At 44.3% G+C, this 23,858-nt stretch overlaps 1 protein-coding gene across 4 annotated transcripts in view; it reads right to left on the bottom strand.

Moving 5' to 3' along the window:
• Window positions 1-277: 277 nt before the first annotated feature.
• ankfn1b (ankyrin repeat and fibronectin type III domain containing 1b) overlaps window positions 278-23,858 on the bottom strand; it is a 128,269-nt gene continuing 104,688 nt past the window's right edge. For all 4 annotated transcript variants that reach the window (XM_069518107.1, XM_069518108.1, XM_069518106.1 and 1 more), the window contains 18 exons: window positions 22,276-22,495; window positions 21,795-22,002; window positions 18,022-18,219; window positions 17,259-17,372; window positions 16,950-17,047; window positions 15,424-15,514; window positions 12,534-12,641; window positions 10,121-10,220; window positions 9,663-9,795; window positions 9,449-9,568; window positions 9,094-9,309; window positions 7,504-7,670; window positions 6,874-7,024; window positions 5,792-5,960; window positions 5,543-5,709; window positions 4,675-4,882; window positions 3,800-4,533; window positions 278-3,704 (listed from right to left, as the gene is read on the bottom strand). In XM_069518107.1, coding sequence (XP_069374208.1) covers window positions 3,396-3,704; window positions 3,800-4,533; window positions 4,675-4,882; window positions 5,543-5,709; window positions 5,792-5,960; window positions 6,874-7,024; window positions 7,504-7,670; window positions 9,094-9,309; window positions 9,449-9,568; window positions 9,663-9,795; window positions 10,121-10,220; window positions 12,534-12,641; window positions 15,424-15,514; window positions 16,950-17,047; window positions 17,259-17,372; window positions 18,022-18,219; window positions 21,795-22,002; window positions 22,276-22,495 — 3,511 coding nt within the window. In that variant the 3' untranslated portion in view covers window positions 278-3,395. The remainder of the gene's footprint in view (window positions 3,705-3,799; window positions 4,534-4,674; window positions 4,883-5,542; window positions 5,710-5,791; window positions 5,961-6,873; window positions 7,025-7,503; window positions 7,671-9,093; window positions 9,310-9,448; window positions 9,569-9,662; window positions 9,796-10,120; window positions 10,221-12,533; window positions 12,642-15,423; window positions 15,515-16,949; window positions 17,048-17,258; window positions 17,373-18,021; window positions 18,220-21,794; window positions 22,003-22,275; window positions 22,496-23,858) is intronic.

Below are 23,858 nucleotides of genomic sequence, written 5' to 3'. Positions count from 1 at the left end.
GCCCTCTATTTGTCCTTCACTCTCATTCGTATCAGAACGATTCAACAGCTTCTGGGAGCAATTCATACGTGTAAACTAAAAGAACGATTCCCAGCTGATCTGCAAGGACTTGAAATAGACGATTGTAATGGTTCTTTATTGTGGATGAGTTGCGCTGAAATATTCTTGAGGAATCATCGGCCTAAACTAGGTGTGGGACACACAAGAAGGTTTGAAACTTCCTTCACTCATGTGCAGCAAATAAAAAGAGAAGAAAAGCCACACAAACAACCAAGGCTTTTATTTTGTAATATTCATTTATTGTTCAATAAAAATAGATTTTAAAAAAAGTGACGTGATGTCTCCTTCATGACTCGGCCTGATGGATCTGCCACCAGCTCCTTGTAAACATGGGGCTTAATGTTTTCGACTGGAAAGGGAATTTAAACCCCCTCTCTTCCCCCTCGTGCACAATCTAGAGACAGACTCCTGCCCTGTAGCTTCACCGACCTTTGACCCCTGTGGTGATATTACAGCCCCACATTCACTTTCACATTTTGGGCAGATACAGTACATTCAACCCCTGGTATCGTTTGTCTATTTACATGCTTCGGTTTGGGGTTGTGTGATTTGTTTTTTTTGCAGTCGGCCCTCGTAAAAAACCCTTTTAACAATGCAAATAAAGAAGACGTCTAAGCTCTAACACAAGTTCAAGCCATCAGTAAAACCAATTACAATTTAAAACATTAGTTTGTGTTAAGACATCTTTGTACAGTAGTTACACATAAACTCATTTCTGAAGGTGTGAGGAGAATAAACTCTGTAAACACTTTGAAAGACACTGTTGAATCGCTGTCACAGGTTCAACACCCTCCTGTGAGCCTGGAATGCTACGGAAACTGACGCCAGGTCCTCTGACTTCACCCATCATGCTCTCGTCTTCTGGACCTTCCTGGTGCTACATTTGGAAATGCTGCAGGTTATTATAGTGGTATGACATTGCTGAGCCTTGTTGGTTTTTTGGAGTAGGCAACATAATTAATCATAAACTGAAGGATGGAAAAAAGAAAACACAACTGCCCGAAGAGTCTGTTAGCGTGAGATGTGGAAATCAGTGGATTCAAAAAGGTAATGTTAGGAAGTTTCACAGACTCTTACGTGTAAGTGCAGTGTGAGGAGAGAAAGCAAAACGTGGCACAGGGTCCCAAAAAAAGAGCTAAAAAGGATGTTTAGATTGTTAAGAGGCCTGATTCATTGTGTAGTTAGAATGACTGCGTAGTATTTTTATCAGACTTGTGGTGACTGAGGTTACGACAGTGTCACAGGAAACTGTGCGGACTGCTACATCTTGCGAAGTGAGGGTCACAAAGCTGTTATTATTGCTAGCGAGTTAATTGGCTTGCATGTTTACTGCTAATAGAAAAAAGGCTCTGTTGTCTGTTATATGTCTGTCTGCCTCGCTTTCTTGCTCCTTGGACTGCAGCCTGCATTTATGGAGTTATCATACTGACTGTTTCAAAAAGTTTAGTTTTAAGTAGTTCTTTGATGCTATGAAAACAAGGCGAAGACAATTGGTTGAGCAGGAGCTCGCTACCACAGCTCAATCTGTGATTGCTCCTGCGCAGAATCCTAATGCGTAAAAAAGATGGCAGCATTCGTAACCTGGATATTTTGGCTTCGTTTCTGGATCATGGTATAAGATATATCGTCCATTTTTATTTACTGTCTTTGGCTGCTACAGAGAGACTGCACTATTTGGGTTTGATGGTTTTGGTGTTGGGAGGTAACACGGTGAATTTACTCAAGTACTGTACTTAAATGCAGAGTAACTTCAGGGGTAATTACAATCTAGTAATTAACTAGTCATATTTTAGATTTATATGATTCATACCGACCAGGATCAGTTTATGAATTAGAAAGCAGGGTTCTAGAGTTTTACGATTTTCCCAGGATAGTAAAATTAAATTCCCTTTGCTGTATATCTTCTTTTACAGCACAAGAACACACGCTAACAAGGCAAGAAAAAAACTGCAGACTGTCAGCTGGATGCATGACCCTCACCTAGCAGGTCATTGTGGTTTGTCAAGAGTCTTCCATGTGTCACTGGGGCTAAAATATTTTCTTCTGGTTAAGTCCTTTCTTATGTAAGTTATTTTGAAGCACTGTGGGAGACAGTGTGGAAAGTATAGTATGTGGCTTTGCTTACAAATGTCTGGCCTCCTAACAACTTAAGTCATCCCTTTCACACTTGAATCCCTCTGGGAGACCCGGCTCTAGACTGACAGGCACCGTTTTCTGGTGCTTCTGGGAATACCACTGAACCCAAACACAACAAAACACTAAACCGGTTAACTTTTAGTACAGCATGACTACAGTACTTCAGATGTACAATTCTGGAAGGTTTCACATGCATTTTCCACCAATTAGACAAACAACAAGAGGCGGGGTATTGCTTGTTTTTTTTTCCGTCTGTTGTGAAAATCCAAATGACCTGGTTTTTATTTTGTGGTACTTTCACAAGATGGCATGATCATATTAGAGAGCTACACTACGACTGAGTCTATACTATACAGAGGATTTGTTGCTGTAAAAGGGGGAAGAAGAGCTCAAGAGAGACGGTGCCAAGTTCTAAAAGATGCAGCCTCCTCCTCCTCTATTCTCTCTCTCTCGCTCTTTCTATCTCTCTCTAATTCTCTGTTAATCTCTCTCTCCCTCGCTTGGCTTCCTCGCTACCGGACAGCCTAAGTGGCCAAGAGCGGTTGAGTGACAGGCTAACAGGCCAAATCGTTGGGCTGATTGCGTCCCCAAGCGAAGACGCCAGCCCCCCTCTGTACTCCTGCCTTCCTTCCCACCCTCTGGTCCAGGTCCAGAGCCCACATCCTGGGAACAAGGGGCCGGGCGGCTGCAGCCGACAGCTCTCTGGGAATGACACAATGAGAGAGTTCACGTCCGTGTGTGGCGAAGATGCTGCCCACGTAATTTGGCAACGCACGTGGCCTGATGTGCTGGCGTGGATAATGCCAAAAGTCAAAGTGACGCTCCATTAATCCTGCTGCGCGTCACAATCTTTTTCCCAATGATTGCTGACAGCACGAGAAAACTATTTTCTCTTTGCTCCATTTTGTTATTGTTCATTTGGTGTCCATATGAGGCTCACTGATGTTCATAAAAAAGGTCTTCTGTACGGGAGAACACATTTCATGGAAACAGATTCTCAGAGTAGTGTTTTAAGATAACAAGAACACAGCAGAAGATATGACAACATGTTTCAGTCGTTGACAATAACACATTGAGGGAGAAAAAAGAGTAAAATGTAGGAGTCTGTGGACAGATTGTACAAATGTAACAGTTCCTTGATTTCAATATGCATTTATCAAAAGAGAATGTGAACTCTCTCTCTATCTCTCTTGGAAGCATCACACTGTGGTGGCCAGGCTGTGTTTCAGTGCTAGTGGTGAATACTCCTTAATGCGTACACATAGTTTGCCCCTCAGCCAGGGGTTTTGGAGCTCCAGTGGGCAGAAATCATCCTGAAGCCACTTTTCTCTGTTGCCAACAACCAGCACGAGTCCAAAGTGCTTTAACTGTTCGGGGCTGTAGTACACACACTGCTCCTGGTCACCGCTCCCTTTGCCGCTGCCAAGCAGGCGCCGAGACACGACGTTCATCTCCTGCACCACCAGGTGGACCATCTCCTGCGCCGACGTGCCTGATGTTACACAAAGCTGTCGCACAGGAGGAAAAGAATGAGGTCAGATTTTGCCGGCATATTAAAAGCACAAAAACAGAAATACTTTTTCAGATTAAAACACATTGATACCTTAACACTGGTCTCCTTAGGCAGGCCTGTGCGATACTGTGGGTACACTCTGAGCGTGGCGTGACAGCCTTTCCTGAGGGCAGCAGGTGATGGCGAGGAGAGTCTCTGGGTGCCACTGTCCTCTGATAATGTACGAGCTGGTGGAAGCTGTGGTAAGCAGTGCTCAGTGGAGCAACAGCGCTCAACTGATGATGGCCTATGCCACCTTCGCTGAGGTGATGTGGAGGGTGAGTGGCATGTAGTGTGGGAGGAGTAAGGCTGTTGGGGGGATGAGTTGTTGGACGGAAACTCCAGGCTGCTTGTCCTCACGCAGAATGCCTGCCTCTTCTCTGTGATGTGCAACAGCTCAATCTGTCGACTGGGCAGGATGAAGTCGCTGTCGAACAACTCCGGTGCCCCCCTCCGCCTGTCTCCTCCGCACCGGACTCCACCCCCCACTCCGCAACGATCACCTTCCCTCCCATGCGGTGGCTCCGAGGCCTGGAGGACATCTGGCGTGGAATCACTTAGCACGCCTCCTCCATGTCCACCCCCGCCAATACACATCCCTCCCCCAGAGCCGCTTCCATCGCTGCGCAAGTAGCCATGAGGCTCCAGGGGTGCAGAGGATGACAGTGGGGAGGGGGGCAGCAGGTCCAGCTCACGTGGGCTCTGGGCTCGACTGGAGTCATAGTCACTGTCAGTGGTGAGGAAGACCTCGGAAGAGCCTTCCTCATCTGATAGTCCAGCAAAATCTGCAGGATGCAAATCGCGTATTGATAAATGGACAATTTGAGCAAAATCATAGACGAACATGAGAATTTTGTATATTTTAATGTTTTTGTAACTTGTACAATCAAACATGTGTATGTTGCGTTGGCGGATTGAGATCAGACCTGAGTGCTTGCGGCAGGGTTCGGGTGAGGGCATCGGCGAGGGCATGAAGTCTGGCTGGGAGGAGGTGGAGGGAGGCTTGTCGGGCATCACTTCAGTGGAGAAGTCAATTATCCAGGTTATGGAGATGCCTCCTATTGGTTGCTTGTAGCGGGCGTACTGCAAGGCGTCCATAATCCACCTCGCATCCCGCCACACCTCCTCCATTTGCTGTAGTAAATTCATAGGATCATGAGAGTTTATCTCAGTAGTAGATAACAAACCATTCAATTCATTTGGTTTCAATGGTTTAAATTCAGAAAACAAAACTACAGCAGTGTTTCCCTATGTAATCTCTAGACGGTGGTATTGTAATTTGTCCTGCTATAGTTCCATAATGATCCCAATTTTTTTTTTACACTTTTATAATAATATAAGAGATCTCTCACTTGGTCTTTTGCTCAGTTACTGCATTGTATAGTTGTGAGCAGCACTATCATCCATAAAGTTTTTAATGTCCATGCAGACAGTCAGACCTCTGCTGCACGTACCCGCAAGTGGCATCAATGCAGTTCTCTCTCTCATGAGAACTTGTCTTTCACTTCACACATAAAGAAATGTAGCAGTGACGAACCTTCGCCTCCCGTTCACTTCCATTCTGTGTGAGTGAGGGGACAAATTAAATATTTGCTTGGCAAAGCAAATCTGCAGCGTGACTTCTCGTAGAGATCAGCTTTTGTGACCGTGACCTAAGTCTGTGTACCTGTCACTCATGCATGAGAGGCACCTTCATGGAATTAATTCCGTGGGAAACGCTGCCTGCAGCATACATACATAAATATAAGACGTCAGAGGAGTGTATCCTCGTCCTCACCGGCGGACTGGTCCTACCTGTATGTGTTCCTGGACCTGCTGGTGTTTCTTCTTCGCAACAAGGAGCTCGGCCTCAGAGAAGGCCTCCCTCAGTGACTGCTGGGACATGAGGGACTCCAGCTCCAGCAAAGCCGACACTCTGCAGTACTGGCCGATGAAACTGGGGCAGTAGGCATTGAAGTGGACTGTGGGAGAAAAGGAAATTCAAATGAGAAAAATCATATTGTGACAATTTTCCCATTTATGCTTTCAATGTTATCTACTGACCTAGCTCAAAGATCTGCAGGGGGAGGGTGAGGAAGCCAGAGCGTGGGGAGTACGGGTTGTTCTGACCAGGGGCTGTGCACACTTCATCTGATGGTGGCAGGAGGAGCAAGAAGGACACGTTCTCTCCAAACTCCACAACTTCCTGGCTGTAGATTCGGAAGTCCTGCGCCTACACACACACACAAACAGGCAGGTCATCTCAGTGGGCCTGTGTTAGTTAAAACCTTCAAGTAGAGGCAAAACCCCACTTTGTTTCCTTTGAGATCTCCCTATTTAGCTTGATATGTCTTTTTCATTATTTAAAAGTACATTTTTACACCACTTCTGCCTTTATTTTATAGATTGTAATAAAGATCGTAGTAAAGGTTGCACTCAGACCGCAGATGTCACATTTACAGCGTATGTATCAGACTTCTAGGCCACCATGAAGTCAGTTTTCACTCATTTAAGTATCTCGAAAGTAGAACCAGACGCCCAAAACTCCAATAGTGGAATGAAAAGAATATGCAACTGCATGGTTTGCTATAATTAGAGGTTATCCCATATCACTAATAGACTGTTGGGCTCTATTGTGGAACAAGTCAAGGGTAGAAGTCTCTTAGAGCTAAAGCGATATTTGTTGTTTTTAAGCTTTTTCAACGTCCATCTTTAAGCTTCCAGTTTAACATTGTGATGATAGTCGTATGTGTCGATACGTATGGACACACTCATGTTTATTTTCACGTCACTTTTCATTGTGCGTGGAAGCAGCGTCCCATAGGGGAAACCGTGGGTGGTAGAGGTTTAAAGCCAAATGGACGATGATTGCCTTTGTGCTGGAATTCAAACCGTGTTCTTTTACAGAAATCATGTAGAATTAGTGGTCTAACCAGAGCTGGCTGAATATCATTTGGAATCTTTTCAGTGCTTTGAGCTCTTGCTACTGCCTGCCTCTGGAACCTGGCGCCTTTCCACTGGTTCCATGGTATCAGTCAAAATGATTCTACACAAAGTATGACAATCTTGCATTCCAACTATAAAACCTTGTTTCGCTTATTGATGAAGTCATAAAGTTGGGCTTTATTTTTCAGTTTGCCTCTGACCTGATTGCCGGGGACGTTGATGTGGGACATCAGTCCCTTGATGGCGTTGCGTAGCTCCTGTAGGAGGCGATGTGGAGCACTCTGTATGTCGTTATCCATCTCCAGTGACTCCTCGAGACAGCTAAGGGCCTGCAGCCACTGCCACTCCTCTCTGGAACCATCAGTTGTGTTATAACACACTCAGAGCAATGCAACAAAGCTGCATGATTTCACGTACATTGCCTTTCATTGTTTCACCAGTTTATTCTGTTGTCAGGATAAAAATACTTTCAAACTGCACAGAAACAGCTTTTTCCCAAAAATACAAACACAACCCGCTGCACCACATGACTGGTTTCAGATATGCACTGAACTCCAAATGTTTTCTGAAACAGTGAGCCTATGATAAACAATACAAATATCTCAGGATAAAGAGGTCAAAGACTTAGAAGACGAAGAAGACGGCAACAAGATTCAAGAACTTTTGGAGATAATGGCTTATATTATGTAAACGGTACATTTCTGCAGCTAATTTTACACGTCATGTCCTGACTCCTGAATGCTCGATCCAATATGTTTTTGATATTTTCCTGTTCTTTCTTTACCTCGTTCATGTCTGAAAACAGCTTTAAGTCGGCCATTGTTACTCACCTGGACACGTTGCTGTTGTCCCGAATCTTCGTGTGACAGAGGACGTTGGGGAGTTTCTGAGGCACCAGCGCTCTGATCTGCTCCACTGATGTGCACAGCTTCAGGTATCCCAGGTATAAACCTGGAGACAATAACTTCCTGCTCCGCCTGTGATACGCCAGCTTCTCCTGAGAACAGCAGGTAGACAGAGACAAGGTGAGAAAGAAAAAAACTCACTAAGACTCGGCAGTGACGAGGGTTTGTCAGTTTTTGGTGCTTTTGTGACGTTGAACATGACTCACCGAGGAAAAACAGAAAGCGACTATATAATCCTTTTTAGGGGGTTTACCCACATTTAAAATAAAACAGCATAGCTTGTAATTTTGGTGTATTAGAGGTATAATCATGGGGTTCATTGTGTAAAGACAGATTTTAATTAGGGTACAATTCACTTTCTCCAGATTTTTTACGATGGATCTTGATGAAACACATCTGGCACATGACGGGAACTGATATCTATGAGTGTGTGAAATTTGTGCAGTTTGATTGAAGTGGAGGAGATTGTTGAGCATTGGCGGAGGTTTCTGATCTACTGAGTGTCATTCTAGTTTTGTCTGTGTAACAATTCCTCACATTCATAAAAAAATTTTCATGTTTTCCTGCTGTTCGTCCTTGAGAGATTTTGTCAAAAGTTGTTCCAACAGTGAAAGTCAGCACGGCATCAGCATGTTTTTATGTATTTCATCATACAATTTGTTCATAACTGGCCACTGAGCAAATATTTCAGTGAACTGTGGTTTTGCAAAAGTGAGTCTCCACCATTGTTTTCAAACCTCAAGGACAAACCAACTTACGCTGGAGACAAAGCAGCGTTGCAACAATGGTATCAGGTTCAGGGGGTAATATAGACAAAATCAACTTGTGGTTTGGTTCCGGATTGTGGCCGTCGTGAACAAAGCAGCCACACAGCATTGGTTACAAAACACAACAGCAACAATTAGCTAATTTATCATCATCATCATCATCATCCTCCTGCCCATCAAGCTGATATTTAAAATCAAAACACCAGTGTCTATATGAACAGCTGATTTACATTCATGGTGGAAATTCTAGATTTGACCAGAAATCTGGCATTTTAGTTGATGTAATGGATAGTCAGTTCAATACATGTCTTTACAGAGACAGTGATAAATGGGAGCAGACAGTGGTGATGATTAATGTTTGTCTAAATAAAGAGCAACTGCACATACAACGCTCCTTATTCCTAATTGGAAGCACATTTCAATTTAGAGTCCTATTGTTTAAGCCACGGAGTCTCTTGTGTACTGGTTTCCTGCAAATGAGAGTTTCAAAACATTATGGCAATTTCAATAAATCCAAGTTTTCCAGTGATTTGGGGCATTTTATCTTTTTTGTCAAAGCCTCTTACACTACGCTGTTTCATCTACAATCTCTGGGTAACACAAAAAAATGCAAAGAATGAGCCTGATGAAAACCACAACCACTGCGGACAAACCCTCCCACCATGTCTAACTGTTGGAAACAGCCTGTCTCCAAAACAAAAGCAGAAAATAACCAGTTTTCCAAAAGTGAACTTTCCATACGACTCACGTGCAGAGTGATGAGGAGCATGTCCAAGGCGGTGGGCTCGTCAGGGGAGGAGATGGACTTCCGTTGGAGCTGGAGTTTACAAAGCTGCGTCCAGCGGACCCCGTCCGGGTTGGGACAGGCGCTCATGTCCTTCAGGAGCACCAGCAGGGCATTACCGTGCTTGTCTTTAATTGGCTCAAGATACACCTGACCAAGGTCCTGGGTTCCAAGCATTCCCTGAGAAAGTAGTTGGTAGGAATAATTAAGGAAAAAGACCAGAGCAGATGACTAGGAAATTTGTGTTCTCATATCCAACACCTTTGCAAATTTCGGCGATAATGTCCGGGGTATGTGAGTCTATTGAGCGTTGTAGTACCTGTAGCAGGGAGACAGCCTGCAGCATTTTGAGGCGTGTCTGTAGAGTGCAGGAGCAGGATGACTGGGATGGACTGAGACACTGCTGCAGCCAGGGAATCTCCTCCCACAGATACGACACCTGTTGCAGGGAGCACACCAACGAAATTACACCATTATTACACATAGTTTGTAGTATTTTTTCTCTCCCTGCTCCCTTCAGTCAGTCTGTTTACCTTGGTAAACCAGAGGAAGTCCTGCATGAGTGAACTGGGGTACGAATCTTCAACCTCCACAATAGGAATCTGGTCCTCTGGGGTCACCAACACGTTGTCATCTCTGTAGAATATGGATGTCAGGTAGAGACCCCTGGAAAATAACAAAGTACAAGATAAATTCTCAATTAAAACATTGAGTGAATTGAGTATTTCAATTTGCACCCATATTTAGGTAAGTCAGTTTTATTTAAAAAGCACATGTCATACACAGAGGTTGATTCAACAGAGACAAAATTAAAAGAAATCAATGTAAAATCCCAAAGGCACAGTTTAAAACAATTTTTAAGGGTAAAGATTTAAAAGCAGTAGAACAATGAAAAAAGGTAAAAGATCTGTGTAAAAAGATTAATTTTTCCATTATATAATAATCATATTATTATATAATGGATGAAAGTTGCGACAGAAAGATGATCTACCTTTTCAAGCTTTTAACAAATTTGCTGGTTGGTTGGAAGAGGTGGCGCAGGCTCTTGGACACCGAGTGCTTCCTGGCCTGTGCTGGAGCTTTGCACTGTTCTGTGTCGACAAGACAGAGAGAGGAGGCAACAGATTCATTTATTTTGAAGTGAGTATAATGATGCTCTTGATGCAGCCATGACAAACCGACTTTCTCGCCATACCTCTGTCCTGACGAACTCTAGAAATATATTTTCCAGTGACAGGCCGTTACTTAATTGACAACAAACTTGACATGTCCAAAAACACGGTCGGAGGGGAATGTTTTTTGACATTTCGTGCGCTCCAGTGGCGCGGCACAGTCGTGCCGGCTGCCAAATGCAGACTATGGGCCTTGAGGGAACCACTAGCTCTCAAGTCCCAGAGGAACACTAACTGTGTATATATGCTTGTGTGTGTGTGTGTGTGTGTTTACCTGCACATACTATAGCTGCTGGAGCATGGCATGTCTTGAGCTACAGCCATACGAGTGGAGCCAAGGAGCTGTAGTAATTTGTGTGTGTGTGTGTGTGTGTGTGTCTAAACCTTTGCCACTCACTGACAGGGAGGTCAGTTAAGTCTGTGGGGACATGTTTATTTTTAGTGGGCCTGGAGGGGGTTGGAGGCGAGAGAGGGAGGTGTGGGTATATATGTATGTGTGTGTTTGTGTGGGCGCCTGTTGGTGAGATAACGCACCTCCCAACTCATTAGAAAGCTTGGGTCCCGAGCCCTTCGCAGATCCCCTCCCCTCTCCTCCCCTCCCAGGTGATCTTACTCCAGCCCCAGGCCACTTAAAGTCAATAAATCCCCCCATTCAGGGCCCGAGAAGAACTAATTTTCTCTTCAGGTGGAAGAGTCGAGGTGGCGTAACGAGAAAAAACAGCGCCCCTCGACCCCTCTCACCTCCCCAGCCTTCTCTCCACTCGCAAGTCTGTTCAGCTCCAGTCCTCCCGGCCTCGGCTCCTGCTTGACACTGAGTAAGACAGACAAGTCGGGCCGACTGCTGGGGTGCCTGTGTTAGTCAAGGCCTCTTTCAAAGTTTAATTAATAGTGTTTGGACAAGAGGGAGAAGGTGGCATGGGCTACAAGACGGACTGGGCTGCGAAGGGGGGGGGCGCATGGTCGTGTGGGAGAGGGGGCAGAGTTGAAAGTGAGCATGTACATGAATATTTGTGTGTGTTCGTGTACATGTGTATCTATGTGTGTGCCTGTCTATCTCTCTGGGTGTATATGTATGGACAGTAGACGGGATGACTGGCGGGCTGTTGGGGGATGGCGGCTGGGGGGGGAGGCGGCAGCAGTAGTCAGTGTTAATTTATGCCCTCTCCTGACTCTAGCCCAAGACTCGTCTCTTACAGGAATAACAAACATGACCCCGGGACACGCCACCTTGGCTACCGTGCCTGAACTCTCAAGCTCAATCAGTCGCCGTCTGACGGACCAAGGGCCACTCAATACTGACTATTATATTGCGTCTCACACAGTTGCAAATACGGTGTGGCCACAGTGGACAATGGTAAGTGGGTGAGTGTGTTTGGGCGACTAAGTTCGATGCTAAATGTAGTTTGCCGTCATGTAAGAGAGGCAGTGTGGACAGGTTTTGACACTTGTGGGAGCGACTTACAGCCGGCAGTGTTTGGAGATATAAACAGCTCGAGTGTGAGAGAGGTTGATCTGCATTTTGTCACAGAGAGAGAGAAGTTTTCAACAGAGGAAGGGCTGAGTCATGGAAAGACGCACGCTTAAGGGGGTGGCGGGTGTTGAGACAGAGGGGAGGGTATTATTTTTGAGGTGGCATGCCGTCTTGTGCATGGCCCCCGGAGTACTTGTCGTGCCTGAGATTGTAAAGTGTCTGTCAAGGTGAGATGGAACACAGCAGTTGGTGGGGACGTGTTACACCTGCAAGTCGAAACCGCCGGCCGCTCGTGTTTGTGTCTGTTTGCGCTGAGAGAATATTTCTGAAACGCGAACGAGACGGGGGCTAAAAATTCAGACGTGTTTGTTTAAAATGTGACAGGCGCAGTGAAAATGAAGCTCAGGTTAATGTCAGGAGCTCATACCGCGGTTCAGGGTCAGTTTCACTTCAACTGATACCAGCACTGACCCACGCTAGGGTCAAGTGTATTTGTAGTCATGTAGTCTCAAGTTGTTATTCTCCCCAAGAATTTACTGCATGTAATTCCATAGTTAAAGCCAATGGTGGTTTTAAACATATATTCTAGAAGGTATAATGTGTGCTCATATTTAGTTCAATGAGTGCGTCAAATCACTATCAGGTTTGTGGGGGTTCGGTTTCACTGGGGCTCAACGCGCTGTGACGCAAACCGCTAAAGCTCTCGTGTTTCTCTCGTAGGTGAACAGGTTCATCGGAACTGATCAGAAAGTTGTTGATACCGTGGCAGACGCAGTGGCGGTGAGCTTCTTTTATCTGTCCGAGCAGCTGGTCGAGTGCCTCCTTCTGGCCTCTCTGACGTGGAGCGCGGCCATCGATGTCCCTCCAACCTGCGGCCACAGGTAAAAAAGAAAATATAAGAACAGAGCAGGTATATAATCTCCAGACAAGCTGCGTCTGGGCTGTTATTATGCAAGACTCATTTTTAGCCATGAGAGTGTGAGAGCCCCACGTTGAATACTGCCAATCCTCTGTGTGCGTTTTGGAGACTTTTATTACAGCCAGGTTGCTACTGGAGGAACGATACAGTCTTTGGCTAAGATTGTGCTCACAGTGGAATGTTTGAATACATCACCATCATTCCGTTTATTTGAAATCGGCGAATCTGGATCTATGGACCGTGGAGCAATAACTTTGCAGGGATGAAAATAAACTTGACATCTTGTTTGAACTTTCATGGAAAACCTGCTCATTTGAGGCATGTGTCAGAATCTCACTACTCAGCAGCAACCTCCCAGAGACAAAAATGATTTCAGTGTTGAAAGACTCAAGCTAGTGATTTCATTGTAGTAAAAATAGCAGTGATGTAGATTATCCTTGGCTGATACGTTCACTGTTGTTTGGCTGTAGCGTGTTGATGCATACATCAGGGGGATCAGTCAGAGGGTTGGGAGGGGGTTAATCAAATTCTGCTCAGGACCTCAAAAAATATTATCGCCCTAGCTCATGTTTCTGAGGCCTCCAAATGAAACCAGACAGGGCAGATAAATGAAAATAAGACAAAAGGAGAATAAGAAAGGTGAGGTTGGCTGACAGACAGATCTCCTGAGCAACACTGCAACAGGCTGCCCAGAACATACTTGGGCTGAGATGTCAGCAGACACACACACACACACACACACACACACACACACACACACACAACCACACACACACACACACACACACACAGGTCTCTCTATAGTTGTGAGGACACTCATTGACATAATGCATTCCCTAGCCCCTAACCTTAACCATCAAAACTAAATACCTAACCCTAATCCTAAAACCAAGTCTTTGTGAGAACCAACCAAAATGTCCTCACAATGATGTCCCTAACAACTATAGATAGACTCACACGATCTCTAACACATGTAGAAACGAAAGTTATACACAATTGTGCTACTAACTCCAAAACAAAAAAAAACTCAAAATGTATGCAGCCTCAATCTTTGACTCCCTCTTTCTCATTGTGTGTCTTTGTCTAGTTTTGTGTTCTACTTTCCACATAAACACACAGACACAGGCTCATACACTTTCTCTTCTCGTACACGATCAGCTTTGCTGAAAACTAATCTTCAAAACACTCTGCCTTAGCAAGACCAGCATCCTTGCTTGCTCACTGAAGGATGTGTCAGCGATAACCCACCTCCCCCCTAACACCCTCATGCACCGCCCGCCCCACCCCATCGCCCCCATCCCAACCCCCTCTCCCGGAGCCCCCCGGAGGGCGCGCGGGGCTGAAACACGGTGAGCTCTATTCCCGGAAAGGTGCCTGTCCCGACAGGACAAGCGGGCCCTTTAATGGGCGTCCATGGGCCTGTATAAGGCCCCCACTGTTGGGACTGCGCCGCGCGCTACAGCACAGACATGCAAATATTTCCAGTGGTAGGCCCAAATGGAAAACACAAACACGCAACATCGAAATTAGCTCTGAGAGAGGGAGGGAGGTGGACAGTAGAGAAAAAAAGAGAGGGAAAGCCCAGTTTCTTAAAATGAAGACATACACACACACACACAAACACACACACACACACACACAAACACACACACACACAGACACACACACATATATATACACACACACACAAACACACACACACACACAGACACACACACATATATATACACACACACACACACACACACACACTTGCTGAAAAACACAGTGTGCTGATGAGGACAAACATGTCCATGTGTTCTCCAGATGTGCCATGAGTGTGCCAACACGCCCACAATCACAGCACCTATGTTCACTCACTCTCAATAGGTGTGTACTCACTCACTGTACAGACTTTACATCCTCCACACAAACAGCAACAGCATGAGAATCAAATATACATTGAATAAATGTTTATACATAAATAAATAAACTGACTCACAAACAAACCATTTATAGTATTTGGCATAAAACATGAATATAGCTATTATAATACAGCTATAGAATAAAAAAGAACACATTTTCTCAATCTGTTTCTTATTTTCCTTATTAAAATTCAACAGACAGACAGACAGACAGATAGATAGATAGATAGATAGATAGATAGATAGATAGACAGACAGATAGATAGATAGATAGATAGATAAGGGAGGAAGAGGGCCAGAGCTGCTGTGGTGAGTCAACACCTCAGCTGTTGCTGCACATGACTTCACGGTTAACTTCTTGGCTGAACCCCGGAAGGCTTCTTCTGCCAGCCAGCCCCAAACACCACCCTGAGGCTATGGTTACACTCACTGACGTCCGCAGCGGGGGTCCCAATACCCACCCAGCCTGCTGGCAGAGGAGAGCTGACCAGCTGTCACCCCCGTAATATCATCAAAGCAAACGTTGGAATGACGTCAGACGAACCAAATCAATTGAGCAAATGAATGTGAGGTGATGCAATGTCCAAGCGCCTTTTATGTGTGGGAAAGTTACGAGTGATTGAATAATTTATACATGACTGACACACACACACACACACGCACACACGCACACACACGGTGGTGTTAATTTAGTGGTCCCAGCCAGAAAGCCCTCAGGGAGGTACTTGTTTGCTTCTAATAGCTGGAAGTTTTATGTTTGTTCTTTGTGTAAAATTTTGGCACATGTGAACATACACATATGTATACGCACAAACATCAGAAACTTACTGGAAGGCGCAGCACAGACAGGGGTTGAGACTTGTGGAGGCCCCCAGCCCTTCATGTTGTAGGCCGAAACTTGGATGTAGTAATATGCCCCCTGGAAGGAGAGGACACATGACATATAACAGTTTACTCGAAATTCAGTTGCACATGGCTACGACCAACAAGCAAAGACCTACATAAAGATAAAATGTAAATGTTTTTTTCCCTGTCTTTATTGGAGAGCTTCATCTTGAGAGCAGGAGATACTGATTTTGAAATGCTCTCGCTCCCTAAGCTTCCACTCAAATATACCCTGCTTGCACTCAAGCTTCAACTATTGAAACTGGTGAAACGTCTGCTCTCGTATTTCTCTTCTGCTCTTGGATTTTTTCTTCTGCACTTGGAGAAGTGTCATGAAATTGAAAGTGTCCCACCGAGGAGGAAAAGCGTTAGGAGAAGAGCTGAAGCTGGTGCGCAGGAAGTCGAGCAGGGTATATTTGAGTGAGAGCATCACAAAATCTGAATGTGAAATCAACAAATCCTGCTCTCAAACTATTAGATGCTCTTGAATAAAGATGGAATAAAAACCTATATAAATGTACATTTAGGTATAAAATCACACACAGTATGTACAATATGTGTGGGTAAGTCCATCTGTTTGTCTTATTCTAGGTCCATTCTTGTTTTGACATTAGTGTGTGTGTGTGAGAAAGTTGAACGCTCTATCTAGAAGCTCCGTCTGTCTCCGTGTCATCCAGTGTGCAGACAGCAGGCCGATGTCTCTCCTTTCTCAGCCAGATCAATCAAACCAGACGCCGACACTTCCTGACCTCGCCTTGACCCCTGTCTTGTGACGGGAGCTAGCTCTGGCTGGCAGCGGGGGTCTTACATGGTGGTGGGGGAGAAGGCCTTTTTTCTCCCACACAATAACAAACAACCAACAGAGTGTCCATTTGTCTACATGCCCGCTTAAAAATGCCAAACATAAATCAGGTGGCAGGCAACCAAGCTGCTCTTTTTATCATTTTGGAGGCTGTTTTGCAACTGTTGTGTATGAATGGTCAGTGGCCAAATAAATTGTGTTTTGAGCAGGGCCATAAGTCTTTCACCCCCGTTGTTTGGGACTGATGGTGACTACAACTCGTGTGTGGTGTTTGATGTGTGTTATAAAGAAGAGTCACTAGGCAGATGCCTTCAAATGTCGCCAAAGCAAACACCTTCAGGCTCGCATGTAAATAAAATCAGGGGCCTTAATGTGGTAGAACCGCCTCTAAATGTTTTCAGTGGTCAGCACCAACAGCTGGAGAACCCAGAGTTCAGTGGTTCTTTGTGTTGCTATGTCACCTATAAACCTCGTTATAAATCAAGATAGTATGTTTTTATCTGAGTTGGGAAAAGAAGAAACTTGAATGGCAGCAGAGCACATACCTCCGCCAAGAGTCCCCTTGAATTCAATCAAGCTGCACAAAAGTTCATACACTCATCAGTTCACCTAAATGTGACTGATTTAAAAAGAAATTGTGGTGGAGACATATTCTGGCAGAACTTACAGAAGTGAGTCCAGTGATGCTGCAGTGGAGCAGATCAGTGTCCTCCACCACTGTCTCTCCCAGCAAAGGACTGAAGCATGGAGCAGAGCTCCAGCTCACTGCATAGACACACAAACACACACAGTCACAACAAATATACACTTTAAAACCTGTCCCATTCAATAACAAACATACAAAATGTATACATTTGTTTTGAAAAATGCTCAAATGGACCTTTTAAAAAGTTTTGACACCTCATTGTGCGCCATCATTCTTCATATTGTGATACTGAGCTCTAAATGAAGCAATGGGATGGGCACAGCAGCTGACCTTTGTACTTAGTAACCACAGCAGAGTTAACACAAAGAGGTTCCTGGAAGTCCACCGTCAGACTGGTGCTGCTGCTGACAGACAGGGAAACTGCACTGGGAGCGTCTGGAGGGCCTAAAGAGGCACAGCACATAAGCAGAGAGACAGATGGATAAACACAAGCAGACTGAGATGCTATGTTGCATATTATGACCATTATAATTGCGCGGTTTCAATTTCAGAGTTGGAAAAAGTTAAAAAGGTGTCAAGCAATTTACTGTCAAAATGACAGCAACGTCACATCTGCACTCTGCCATCTTCACAAATTAATGTCAACGCTGAGCGAGGATGTCACCGAATGTGATTGTGAATACCACTCCATAAACATCGTTTTGACATGTGGTGTGTAATTTCCATCGCTGTTCACACAACGTATCTCTCAAATGACACGAGAACGTGGAATTATAAAGTAAGGACAGATTTGTTTGGTTGGAAGAGGAGGAGGACTGTGTGCGTGTGAGTGTGTCTGGTGGCTGTCTACCATGCCACTAAGCGTGTCATGGAGCGACTATAAAAATTTAAAGCAGGAATACAGACGTACGCACACACACACTTGTCTGCTAGGCATCTCAGTGTGGAAGCATTTAACTCAACCCAGACAGAGAAAAAGGTGCAAAAATGAAAACCGAAAACGACTGCTGGTAGACTGCTGCTATGGTGTGAGCTGTGAACTTCTCTCAGCATGTGAAAAAAAAAACACATCAAAGTTTCCCTGCAGCCTTACTCGCATGCTCGAAGCCCGTCTGCATGCGTCTGAAGAGCCGCAGCCTCCACTCCCAGGCTTTTAGCTGCCTTTCCTGGTCAGATCCCTCACGCTCACAAGGGCCCTCGCTCCGCACTTGAGCCTGAAGCTCCGACACCTTCTGTTCAGCCTCCTGCACCAAGGTGGCCAAGTGCACCGCTCGGCCCTCCAGGCTCACAACTAGGAAACACAAGAGAGAGAGAGTGAGAATTTCAATACCTTTTGGCACATGTCAAAGTTACTACGACTGTAACACCAAGAAAAATACTTGTTGGTATTTTCCCTGACCTTCATGTCTGTGAAACTTCACGGATAAGTTGCTACACACTTACGACTGAATTCCCTTTGACTAGTAAGGGAGTATGAGGGGACTTGTAGGAAACCTGCATATCTTGTTGGTATGATACAGTTTGTGAAAACAGGTCAAAGGTTAGGAGAGCTGGAGTGCAAAATTGAAAGCACATTTGTAAAATAAAATTCTCAGGCTCAAGCATGATTTTTAAAAATAGACCCAATAAATCCAGAGGAGGTCAATAGCGTGTTTTGGGGGTTTTCTACTTTCATCAAGTGCATATAATATGCACATGGTTTTCCTGATATTGCAAAGAATCGCCTGCAATGTTGTAAATTGCTTTTGCAAGCCACTTGTTTTTTAATGTCTTTGTTTGTGGCAGATTCCCTCAATAAACTCCATTTAATGCATCTAGGCAGTCCCTCTTTGGAGATGACATCACCGAGAAAATGCCGCAGAAAATGGGGCAATGAAAGCGAGAGGAGCGGGAGAGGGAGGAGTGTCCTTCATATGTGGTTACGAGGGGACACAGAATGGTGGGAACGTGCACAGACATCGTTTTAAAACTGCCATTGTAAAAGTATTTTCCTCCAAAAGCCGTGGAAAAGTGTGTATCACCGATCTATTTTTATCGCAGCCTCACACAGCCTCCATCAGAGGAATGTTTTTCTCAAAGGTGGTGGGGGGGTTTACTAAAGCAATGTGAACAATGATGTTGACTTAAACAAAAAAACACATCACTGCAGTAGATGAGATGTAACACCCAATAAAAATATTTTAATCCCGACTTAGCGGTCAGCAGTCGTGGCTGGTGGTGGCAAAGGTCTGAGGGTTCAATCACCGCAAATGTAATTACAAGTGCATACAGATCAGTAAAACTGTAGCAGAGGTCATTTAAAGCTGTCCAGGTCACAAAGGACAGTAGCGCACTGTACTTCTTCATTGGTGGCTGGTCGTTCCTGGAGTGTTTGGGACTGGTGTGTGTCTGTGTTTAGTCTGTGTGGTCTGTGTTTGTTCGTCGTAGATTCCACCGTTGAGCGTTAGATTCCACTGTTGACAGTAAGTTTAAAGCTCCGTGTCAAAATGTCCATCTGGGTGTTTAATTCTGCGGCTCCCTCTGTGTCTCCTCAGTGGCGGAGTGCTCCTCTTTGAATCCCCAGTGTTGGTTTTGCTGTTCTACTCGGCCCCTTGTGTGAAGACTCCAAGGTCTTTTGTCACTTTTAGAGGAGGTAAAAGAGGAGAGTTGGGGGGTGGGGGTCTAGTTTGAAGGTTCAGGGTTGAAGTTAGGATTCTCAGGGAGGATTCCTGGATGTATAACTCCTGAGGGTCCACTTTGATTTACATTACCAGCCCTTTCCAGGCCAAGAAAGTGGTCCCAAGGCTGTCACTGGTGTGTATGTGTGTCTTGATTTGTCCTTATTTTACATCCAGGCCTGGATCCTAAACAGCACATTAAAGTGGTTATCCTATTGAGAGCTGTCAAGTGATTTATAATGTGAATATGAAGTTACTTCAATTTTCTTTCTCGTAAACACACTGTGAAGTCAAGCAGGGTGATATAAACAAGCATACAAATCAATAGGGTTTGAAACTTAAGGAAAAATCTGCAACACACACATGACTTTTCCTGGAGACTCACTCTGAGAACCATAACTTCTACTACCCTTAACCGTTATCCTTACCTTAATCTCTGTAAACTGATTCTACATGTGAATATGAAGTCTTCTGATTCTACTTTGACCAGTCACCTTTGAGCAGGCTTTTTCCGTGTGGAGAGCAGATGAGGCCGAGCACATTGGCTGATATGCAAACATCGTCTAGACTTAAAAAAAGACTTGAGCCGGATCTTCGCTGTCAACACTGGAAGCCCAAAATAATGGCCATTGCCCCCAGATGCTGATTCATCGTCAGACGATTGCCAATGGGCTCTGAGATTGTCCCAATTTTAACCAAAACCTTATCTTTCCACTAACTTTAATCATAGTTTCTACTGAGTAGCCTAGCCCTCACCCTTATCCTAATCTTAACCTAAGCCAAACCATAACCCAAACCATAACACAAACCATAAACATATCTTAAGCTTAAATTTGAATGATTACGTTATGGGGACTTGGTTTTTGTTCCCATAAGGAAGACAAGTCCCTATAATGCAACTGTGTAATTCATTTAGGTCCCCACAACATGAGTAATATTTGGACCACACACACATACACACAGACACACACGCTAACAGGACTCGTGAGCTATTTAGGTTGTGGAGAGAGAGCAAAAATCAAAGAGCAAACTTCAGTAAACACCACTTTCCATTCAAGTGTTTTCAATTTAATGATACCTTTATAAGACGTCTGGCTCAGCTCTAGTGAAGTGTGTGTGTGTGTGTGTGTGTGTGTGCGTGTGTGTGTGTGTGTGTTTGCCCAAGTACAAACACAAACAGTGTAGGAGCCTCGCTGGCGAGTTCTAATCATTAACAGAAGAAGGGAGCGGAGGCTCAGCAGATCACAGACAGTGAAAAAGTGCTTACAAAGATGACTAATATTGCATCATGGTTACCAGCCCTTCATCGCCTTTATGCGTTTTTGCTGCCAGCGGAAAACATGAAAGAAATGTGTGAGTTTGTTAACATGAATGTGTTACAGGTGTGTATGGTAGGAGAACATATTATTGAGATTTGTGTGTGTGGGTGTGTGTGTGGGTGGTGGTGGTGGGGTGGTTTGTTGCTTTAGGCAACACCTGTGGCAGCTTTGGTTGCAACTAATGCAGTTGTTATAGGAGCTAGATTCCCACAGAGCTGCTGCTGGAGCTGAAACAAACATTTTCTGGTAGCACATCTGAGCTATGCTAAATACTGAGATCTACAAAGGGAAAACAATGATTAAAGATCTGTCAGTCAGTGACAGATGTGGTTTTGGGCCTCACTCGCATCATTAGCTCGGAAAGGGAACAAGTTGTGTTAGGCAGAAGACAAGTTACTTAGGACTTTTTCTACAAATCACACAAGATTCAAATGACATCTGCTGTGGTGTGACTCACCTGTAGGGAAGCCAAAGTTATATAAACAAAAGTAAAGGTCTGTAAAAACTTAGATTAATAAATTAATAAAAAGACAGAACCATGGCTCTTATTAGTACAGAGTTTATGTGTTGGTGACCTGAGAAGAGATTTTAATTCATTTAATTAAGTTAATGTAATAATTGTGAACTTTATGTGACATCCTCACTAAATCTTTTAATCCTTAAGGGAAAACAAACAAAAAATACTTATTATTTCCATTGTGGTGAGAGAAAAAAAAGGAGTTTGTGAATCATCTCCGCTTGATCGACAAATCAGATCAGGGTTTCTGCAGGTTTCAACAAGTAAAGAAAGACTTTTAAGATCTTTCAGGAACCATAATGAATGAAATTTAAGAACTTGTGGAAGTCCGGCAGATCAGAATGTACCAGGTGAATTGTGATCCTCTACTCACAGTGGGGACTCTCCTTGGCACCGGCTCGCAGGAGCAGCTTGGCCATGGGCACGTTGTTGGTCATGATGGCGATATCGAGGGGCAGGAGGCCCTCGCTGTTCGGCGTGTTGAGGTCCAGCTCCTCCAGACTGTACTGGGAGAGAAGCAGCTGCACCAAGTCCAGCTCCTGGTGCTCCACTGCTTCAAACAGAGCTTCACTACTCTGGAACTGTGGCACAAAGATGGTTCACATTGAGTTATAACAGAGTAACAATGAATGGCTGATAATAATCTCATATTATATTTCTGACATTTTATCAGTGAATGCATACCCAGAATGCCTCTCTCCATATACTTATTCTACAACAGTTAGATAGATATGCGTGTGATGTTAATATCTGACGTTGTCTTACTGTCCAAGTCTATATGTTTCCTCAGACTATTTTTAGACTACAATGTTCCTGGGCTTATTATTTTTTCCTCGTCTCCCTCTCTGACTTACTATGGTGGTTTTGCGCAGCCTCTCCTTGTCTCCTCCCCGTCCTGACACCACGCTGTCCTCCAGGGCAGGGGGGTTTGTGCCCACACGGAACTTTCCAGACAAGTTGCGGTATAGGCGGCGAGCCGCGCTTGGCGAGGACAGGCTGGCTGCCTTGCGGGCTGGGGCTGGCTGGAGGGCCTGGTCGCCCCTCATGGGCTGCGTCATCTTGGCAGAGTCAGCCCTGGAGGAGAGACAGGTGGGTTAAAGAGTGAGTGGAACATGACATTTCGTACAGCATGTGGACCATGTGATCACTCCTCGTCCATTATGAGGGTTTGCAACTTTAGAAAAGATCACAAGGCTCATGTGGAAATGCTACAATGCAAGTTCAACAGAGCAAGTTATTATTAATTTATTAGCAATGTTATTATAAAGTTATTATTACTTATGAACTTTCAGACATTCTTTGTGACCTGATGCCCCAGTGATGGTCGGGCGAATGGAAATTTGGCATTTACCTCAAATTAGTATTCATGCTTTCCACTCGTCTCAAGTGTTTATAACTTGCCAGACTATAAAACAAACACAGAGCAGCCGAGGCTAATTAAATTTGAATATTTAGAATAAAAGTTTCTATAAGTCAAAGAGCATTTGTGCTTTATGATGAAAGGAAAACTAAAAAGAGCCTGAAGGGAAAGAAGGACCATTCCTGGGTTCAATTACACCTGTACTACAAATCTCAGTTTAAACCAAACTTAGTCTGGGTTTCAATTATAATCCATTCATGCAGGAAGTTGGAAAACAGACTAAGATTTGAGGAAAGTAGTTGAATTGTAATGACTTTACGCAGAGCAGCGTCCACTCATGGCTCATTATGATGCACTTTGTACAGAGAATGGTGAACAACTAATCTAAGGCTCTTTTAACCCTTTAAAGCTAGGGTTGGTAATCCTAGAAAAGCCAGCAAGAGCAGGCTACGCTTTGAAAAGATGGAACCAATACATCCCACTCCCTCCTTTTGGACTCGTTGTCAAAGCTACGGCCAAAAACACATGAACGTGTACTGTCTGACAACCGCTAGAAACTTTTCTTGGACTTGCTAACTAACTTCTGGCTGTCCTGTCTGCCTCACTGGTGTAAGTTTCTCCATCTGAAGACTCCAGTCAGTAATTCATCCAAATGAAATGATTGGTTGTGTTTGTTACTTTATGGATTTCAACAAATAAGATAATAACCAACCCTAAATTTAAAGTTGTATGTAATTATCCAAGTTAATAAAAGGGAGATACAAGTTTTCAGAGGAAAGATACATTAACATTGTTCAAAAATTATTAAATTAATCCCATTAATACCACAACCCACACCCAATCTTCAACCCAGACACATGGCGGGGAACCACAGGTCTACGGCATGGTGATAAATTACACTGACCTGCCAGATGGACACCATGTTGGCATTATCAGTTCTCAATCACAGGTGCCAAATGAGTCACCCTGCACTGTCAATGTCAGCCTGGTCACCACATCGCCAGGATTATTCTGTAACATCACATGTGCTTTTTTATGAGTTTTAAAGATCAGCGTCTTGTGTCACTGGTGTCTTGG

The sequence above is a fragment of the Paralichthys olivaceus genome, chromosome 21 (assembly GCF_024713975.1).
Source record: "Paralichthys olivaceus isolate ysfri-2021 chromosome 21, ASM2471397v2, whole genome shotgun sequence".
In the NCBI taxonomy this organism is placed as follows: Eukaryota; Metazoa; Chordata; class Actinopteri; order Pleuronectiformes; family Paralichthyidae; genus Paralichthys; species Paralichthys olivaceus.
Note: the sequence above shows the minus strand (reverse complement) of the source record. Positions and strands in the feature narration are given on the sequence as shown.